The sequence below is a fragment of the Babylonia areolata genome, chromosome 27 (assembly GCF_041734735.1).
Source record: "Babylonia areolata isolate BAREFJ2019XMU chromosome 27, ASM4173473v1, whole genome shotgun sequence".
NCBI lineage: Eukaryota > Metazoa > Mollusca > Gastropoda > Neogastropoda > Buccinidae > Babylonia > Babylonia areolata.
The window spans coordinates 41,328,152-41,335,739 of NC_134902.1; the positions used below are offsets into that span (position 1 = coordinate 41,328,152).

General features: G+C 41.6%; 1 protein-coding gene across 2 annotated transcripts in view; it reads right to left on the reverse strand.

Moving 5' to 3' along the window:
* Window positions 1-738: 738 nt before the first annotated feature.
* LOC143301154 (small heat shock protein p36-like) overlaps window positions 739-7,588 on the reverse strand; it is a 146,743-nt gene continuing 139,893 nt past the window's right edge. For both annotated transcript variants that reach the window (XM_076615231.1, XM_076615232.1), the window contains exon 4: window positions 739-7,588. This exon is cut by the window's right edge and continues 521 nt beyond it. In XM_076615231.1, coding sequence (XP_076471346.1) covers window positions 7,489-7,588 — 100 coding nt within the window. In that variant the 3' untranslated portion in view covers window positions 739-7,488.

Genomic DNA, 7,588 nt, shown 5'->3' on the forward strand with positions numbered 1-7,588 from the left:
AGTATACTTGTAATGTTGCTGGAAATGTAATGGCTTTGAATGGTGCCAGCTTAACCTGTGTGTGTGTGTGTGTGTGTGTGTGTGTGCGTGCGTGCGTGCGTGTGTGTGTGTGTGTGTGTGTGTGTGTGAGGTGGGGGTAGGGGGTGTGTGTGAATTGAACAGCAATTAACTAAAACAGACATGCAAATAAAAGCAATGATTAACTATAGGACATTCTGAAATCATCACAGACAACAGCTCTTTTGCCTGTTGAAAAGTCTGACCCACTTCCAGTTCCGACTGTGCCTTCAGGCAGCTCTGAAACACTGAAGATGTGAAGATTGATGAAAGGCTCTCATTGTCCCAAGAGAAAGAGCTGTGAGCTGAATGAAGTGTTTGAGTCATGTTCATCTATCTTGACAACAGAGCCAGGGTCATTTACAGGTGATCTTGGACACGAGATCCGTCTCCGCCAAACTGAGCCAGTTTTCCGGAAAGAGTACCCATTGCCCTTTGGCTCAAAACAGACACTCTTGAAAAGGAAGTTCTTGTGTCTGTTTTGTTTACGGAAGAGTGCAGGAGATTGAGGCTGAACTCGCATGTCAACGTTTGTTGCCTCCCTTTAGCCTGGCCTGTCTTTCACTCTCTTGCGTAACACACACACGCACGCACACACACACACACACACACACACACACACACACACACACACACACACACACACACACACACACACACACACACTGCAAAACACAGAGATGAAATTTTATACTTTATTTACCTGTGGCAGTAAAACATGAGTTGATACAGGAACAAGAACTAAAATAAATAAAAGGAAAGAATACTATGTTTTGTAAACACCTATAGCGTGTCTCAACAGAACCAGTGAAAAAGTGTCCCACCCGATCAAAGCAAACCAAAGGTCATGCCATAAAAACTCTACACTATAAATAACCACTAAAAATGAAGTAATAGAAACAGAGGGAAAGTGATGTCCTGTACAAAAACAATCCAGTGGGACAGTGACAATAATCTACGGTACGCAATAAATATCTTTTGAGATATTTTCTTCCTGGATCAAATCAAACGAAACCCATTCAATCAATCAAGCCATGTATGTACAACAACTCCAACATGTTTTTTTGTTGTTTTTTTTGCTTTGTTTTGTTTTTAGCGATAACATCAAAACACGCACGCACTCAACATTTTCAGAAGTCAAAAAGCCTCATAACTCATAAGTAGATTGTCGCAGGCCAAAACAAAATGGTCAAGCCACATTGAAAAATTCTTCCTTCTTGAGAATTACAGTTATCACGTATCCACAGACACACAGAAACAGCCTTGTCGATCTCAAACATGGACTGAAAACAAATAAAACGGCATACGTATTTTTTAAAAATGAAAGAAAGCGAAACAATAACAAAAAAACAAACAAAACAACAACAAAACCCAAAAAAACAACAACACAAAAAAACAACAACAAAAAAACAAAACCAAACAAACAAAACAAACAAACAAACAAAACTATAAATAAAAAACAACAACAAAAAACAGACAAAAACAAACAAACAAAAAAACCACCGAAAATCCTAGGCACAAAACACGTCCAATTCAGAGCACTCCCAAACATGGCATAACATCGAATGTTCAATTTTGAAAAGTGACATCACAGATATATATGGGCTGATGATAGTCAAATCTCACAAAAACTTCGCCAAGGCATACCAAGCATGTCAGCCAATATGGACAAGTGTTTGATGAGTCATGTATTTTTTTGCACACGGATTTGTGAAAAGTTTTGTGGGGAAAGACATCACTTATATGGGATCTGAGCAGAGGTGATCTTTGGAAATCTGTGTCCATTTTCTGTGCTGTTTAACATTTCTTCTCCTGTGTCTTTTTTCTTTTTCTTTCTATTGTTTTTCTTTCGCTCTCTTTCCGTCCTGCCTGTTCGTCTGTGTGTCTGTCTGTCTGTCTTTCTGCAGACATTGTTGTGTGCGTTTTTGCAATCCGTGCGAGCGTGTGTGTGTGTGTGTGTGTGTGTGTGTGTGTGTGTGTGTGTGTGTGTGTGTGTGTGTGTGTGTGTGCATGCTTGTGTGAATGTTAGTGTGTCTGCGCACAGGCACGTATCCATCCACAGGCAAGCAAATGGATAGGGCTGGTTTCTGTGAATGTATGCTTGTAAGCGTGCGTGCGTTTGTGCGTATGTGTGCGCGTTCGTGTGTGTATGTGTGTGTATGCAAGCGTGTGCACGCGCAAGCATGACAGAAAGAAAAGAAGCACCCATCAGCACACTTCTCTAACAGCGCTTTGTCTCACAAGCGTGCCCCATCATCGCAAAAAATCACACTGACAACCTCTTAAAGATCATTGCAGACACAGCTCATATGTTTAACCACCAACGTACATATTATGAGTTCTTGACAGTCACCAATATGACCATACAACCCATGACAAGATATTTATAGAAATAAGCACCAAAGACACACAAAACGTCCCCGTGGTTTATCTTATGGGCAACATGTCCATACAACGAACTCCAAAACGACAGGGGATAAAATATGCCTCTCTACTGATAGTTCTTTTGTTGGATGTTGTTGGTGTATTTTTTCTCTGTCTTTGTCTCTTCTCTAAAATCATTCCTGTCGTTTTTTCTACTTTTATTTGTTTCTTTTAGCTTGAAAACAGTGACTGGTGCTCAGAATATGAGAGTCCGTCACTGATAACTTGGATTTTTGGTTTTGACATTCATTGTCAATTAGTTCTGTTGTTAAATTTAAGACTTCGCTTTTACAAAGTCTCATTTACCATTTATCTTTATCTCGATTTATTTCAAATTTTCATCCTTGATTTCAGCCTCCACTTATCCTGTTTCCCCCAGTTCACCATGCACCCCCCACTGTGACCCCTTTCTGGGTGAACAGGTGTTGTGGAACCTGGCAGTGAAAAATGGACTCAAACTGCACCAAATGCATGTTTCCTTAAACAGGTGTTGTGGAACCTGGCAGTGAAAAATGGACTCAAACTGCACCAAATGCATGTTTCCTTAAACAGGTGTTGTGGAACCTGGCAGTGAAAAATGGACTCAAACTGCACCAAATGCATGTTTCCTTAAACAGGTGTTGTGGAACATGGCAGTGAAAAATGGACTCAAACTGCACCAAATGCATGTTTCCTTAAACAGGTGTTGTGGAACATGGCAGTGAAAAATGGACTCAAACTGCACCAAATGCATGTTTCCTTAAACAGGTGTTGTGGAACATGGCAGTGAAAAATGGACTCAAACTGCACCAAATGCATTTGTTTACGCATTTGATATACATCTCTATACGTTTTGTTAAATCCCTTTTTATTATGACTATTTCAGTCCAGTTAGGAAATCACGCATGTTGCGGTGTTTCGTTTTTGTTGTTGTCAAATTCCAGTGAACACATCCTGACAGAGCAAGACAAAGAAACTCACACAGGTCTGAGTACTAGATAGCATTGATATTTGGTGTATTTTCATTAATTCTTCGATAAATTCCAAACCTGCTGGAGGTATCACCAGTAACTGAAATGTCAGTGGAGGTTGTGTAGTTTTGTTTCTTGTGTGTCAAACTTCAGTCTTGAAATAATGAGACTGGTGGTTGGTTCAGTGATTGAAGCATTGACATTCCCCTTTAAGGCATGGCTTCATGTTAGCTAGATTAGAATCGTATTTCAGTGACTTTCAGATTGGTAACTGTTCCCCTTTAAGGCATGGCTTCATGTTAGCTAGATTAGAATCGTATTTCAGTGACTTTAAGATTGGTAACTGTTCCCCTTTAAGGCATGGCTTCATGTTAGCTAGATTAGAATCGTATTTCAGTGACTTTCAGATTGGTAACTGTTCCCCTTTAAGGCATGGCTTCATGTTAGCTAGATTAGAATCGTATTTCAGTGACTTTCAGATTGGTAACTGTTCCCCTTTAAGGCATGGCTTCATGTTAGCTAGATTAGAATCGTATTTCAGTGACTTTCAGATTGGTAACTGCAGGACAATCCAACAGCAGGCCTTGCCTTTGCTGTTTATATTGCAACATTCTTCTCTAAAATGTAAACGTTTTGCATGGCTATACAACGAGCACTACACTTATTCATTCTGCGTCCTCATTTAAAAGAACCCCAGCCATGTGTGACAACACAAAGATGACTAATGTACCCCAGCACACCAACATACCTAATAACATTGCTGACACTGCGGACAAACACTCATATTTGAAAGCATCCAATCACAGAACACACAAAGCACAAGCCAGTGACAACATTGTGACGACACAGCCTCTCCAAACCCACAACCATTTCCGATTGGTTCCTTCCTTCTTTAGAATCAACCAATCACAACGAAGACAAAATACTCGTCACCCGAAACGAACGGGATTTCCCATTCTCCAACGCAGTAAACTGTACAGTTTATTTGCTTTCGTGTTGAAGTATTGCTTAGTACACAGTTGGACACGACACGAGGACAATGTAGAAAGCGTGACAGACCTTCTTGATAAGCACTCTGTACATGTCACTACACAACACTACGGTCACTCCTACACACAAGTTATCATCCATGATAAAACACCCACTGGTACCATCATCGCATTCTATGCCCCGGCAGCACAGAATCTGTCTCTGGACAAACTCTTCCTTTTCTTGTCAGGGAAAAGGAGCATGGCTTAAAGCTAACATTCACCCAACAAGAACAACAACAAAACAGGAAAAAAAAAAACTGTGCGAAAACAAAAAAGGGGACAATTTGTTCTATGTGACTAAAGCAGCTCCGTAGATGGATGTAGTCAAACTGCAATGAAAGTTTCTGTGATTTCTAATAAGTTCACATCGTTTGGGGATTTCGAAAACTTAATGTAGCTGACACTCTGAGACTGGAAAGAGCAAAGAACCGAGCAATCAATGATACAATTTTCACATTAAGGTATTAGGCGATCTCCAGTAACTGGTTTCCTATTTCAGTTTGGTTGACGTACTTATCCCCTTACACACACACACACACACACACACACACACACACACACACACACACACATCGCATACAGCCCATGAAGTAACACAAAATTATGAGCTGTTCGCAAAACAAAGAAAAAAAAATCAAGGCATAATGCTGGCTTCAACACACCAGCGATGCGCACACATCCAACACCTTTTTTTCTTTCCTTCTCATTCTCTCTCTGTTTTCTGATCTTACATCAAAACCACCATCATCCTCCAACACGTATATCAAATGATACTTATATAATTATATAAAATAAAATTGTGATGACAGTACATCAAAACAGCATCATCTTTACAGCAAGCTCACCGAGTCTATAGTACAGATTTAACATAGAGTTGGGGGCCACTTCGTAAAAAGTCGGGCATGTTTTCGTTATAAGAGATTTCTGAAATTTGACAGGCAACATCTGATCTACCACTGAACTCCGGCGCTGCTTCAGACACCCGTGCACACTGAACAGCTGGTAAAATGCGTTTGGAAAATCTATGCTTCAGTCAAACAAAACTTCAAATGACGAAACCCGCCCTCTTTTCTCTGATTTCAGCAGCAAACGGGTTGACAGATGTGGTCGGTGTGTGGACTGGACTGAGATATTGTGCTGGGTGAGTGACGAGCCTGTGGATGCACAATTCATTTCCAAACAGATGAATAAATATATATTGTATTGTATTGTATTGTATTGTATTGTATTGTATTGTAAACCTTTACAGTTGTTGGGTGCTTAATGAACGCTAGCTGTGGTTTTCCATTGTTGAGATATGGAAGTGCACGTTCAAGAAAGCAGCTCTATGTCTGAGTGCTTCTGGTTGCATTGGCTGTTTGCGGAAAATAGCGTCACTTCACCAGCATTGGCTGTTTGCGGAAAATAGCGTCACCTCACCAGCATTGGCTGTTTGCCGAAATAGCGTCACTTTACCAGCATTGGCTGTTTGCCGAAAATAGCGTCACTTCACCAGCATCGGCTGTTTGCCGAAAATAGCGTCACTTTACCAGCATTGGCTGTTTGCCGAAAATAGCGTCACTTTACCAGCATTGGCTGTTTGCCGAAAACAGCGTCACTTAACTAGCATTGGCTGTTTGCCGAAATAGCGTCACTTTACCAGCATTGGCTGTTTGCCGAAAATAGCGTCACTTAACTAGCATTGGCTGTTTGCCGAAATAGCGTCACTTTACCAGCATTGGCTGTTTGCCGAAAACAGCGTCACTTAACTTGCATTGGCTGTTTGCCGAAATAGCGTCACTTTACCAGCATTGGCTGTTTGCCGAAAACAGCGTCACTTAACTAGCATTGGCTGTTTGCCGAAAACAGCGTCACTTTACCAGCATTGGCTGTTTGCCGAAAATAGAGTCACTTCGCCAGCATGGGCCGTTTGCCGAAAATAGCGTCACTTTACCAGCATTGGCTGTTTGCCGAAAATAGCGTCATTTTACCAGCATTGGCTGTTTGCCGAAAACAGCGTCACTTCGCCAGCATTGGCTGTTTGCCGAAATAGCGTCACTTTACCAGCATTGGCTTTTTGCCGAAAACAGCGTCACTTCGCCAGCATTGGCTGTTTGCCGAAAACAGCGTCACTTTACCAGCATTGGCTGTTTGCCGAAAACAGCGTCACTTTACCAGCATTGGCTGTTTGCCGAAATAGCGTCACTTTACCAGCATTGGCTGTTTGCCGAAAACAGCGTCACTTCGCCAGCATTGGCTGTTTGCCGAAAACAGCGTCACTTCACCAGCATTGGCTGTTTGCCGAAAACAGCGTCACTTCACCATGCAACCAAGAAGAAAAAAAAAGCTGTGAAGTTCCCAAGTGATCCTTAACTGATGTGAACCCTGTATGTACGGTGTGTGTATCTCCGTTTCTCAGTTGGTGTGACAAATCAGCTTGCAGTTTGTAGTTTGTGGCTAGTCAGGTCGATGGTTGCCTGACTTTTTCTTTTACTTTCCTATCTTTGTTTTTAATTTTATTTTTATTTGTTGTGTTGTATGTTTGTATATGAAATATATCCGTCATAATCAAGCTTCAATTTCACAATTTGGACAGTGTAAAGCTTTCCCAAGGATGAAACGCATTTTTCAGTGAAACACAGTACCATGAAAACTTGCTTGCAACACATAGTAGGAAAGCACATGCAGCGTTGCAGATATGTGTGAGAGAGAGCCCCCTCAGCAAGTTACTCCTCCGGGCAAAAACAAACAAAACAAACGAACAAAAATAACAACAAAATGGAACAAGGTCCACCATCGCACGAAGCAGCGGTCACCATCCTCCTCCTCTTCCACCTCTAAAAACCGAAGCCTTTTATCGGAAAAACCCGAACAAAAATTCGGGAATTCCCTAAACTTTTCGGGAATTCCCACATATATTTTTCTTTTTCTTTTCTTTATTACTAGAAGGTGCTCAGGCCAGGCAGAGCCTTTCACCAAAAAGCCAATAACCTGGACAGCGACGGGAACAGGTTGTAGGTGGTTAGGGTTGGGGGTTGGCGGGAGGATCATTTACGATGGACGCTGATGGTGATGACTGGGCGGTTGCGGTTGTCGGCGATGGTGACGGACCCTTCCTTGTTGACGACGACTCGCTGCACGTCCTGG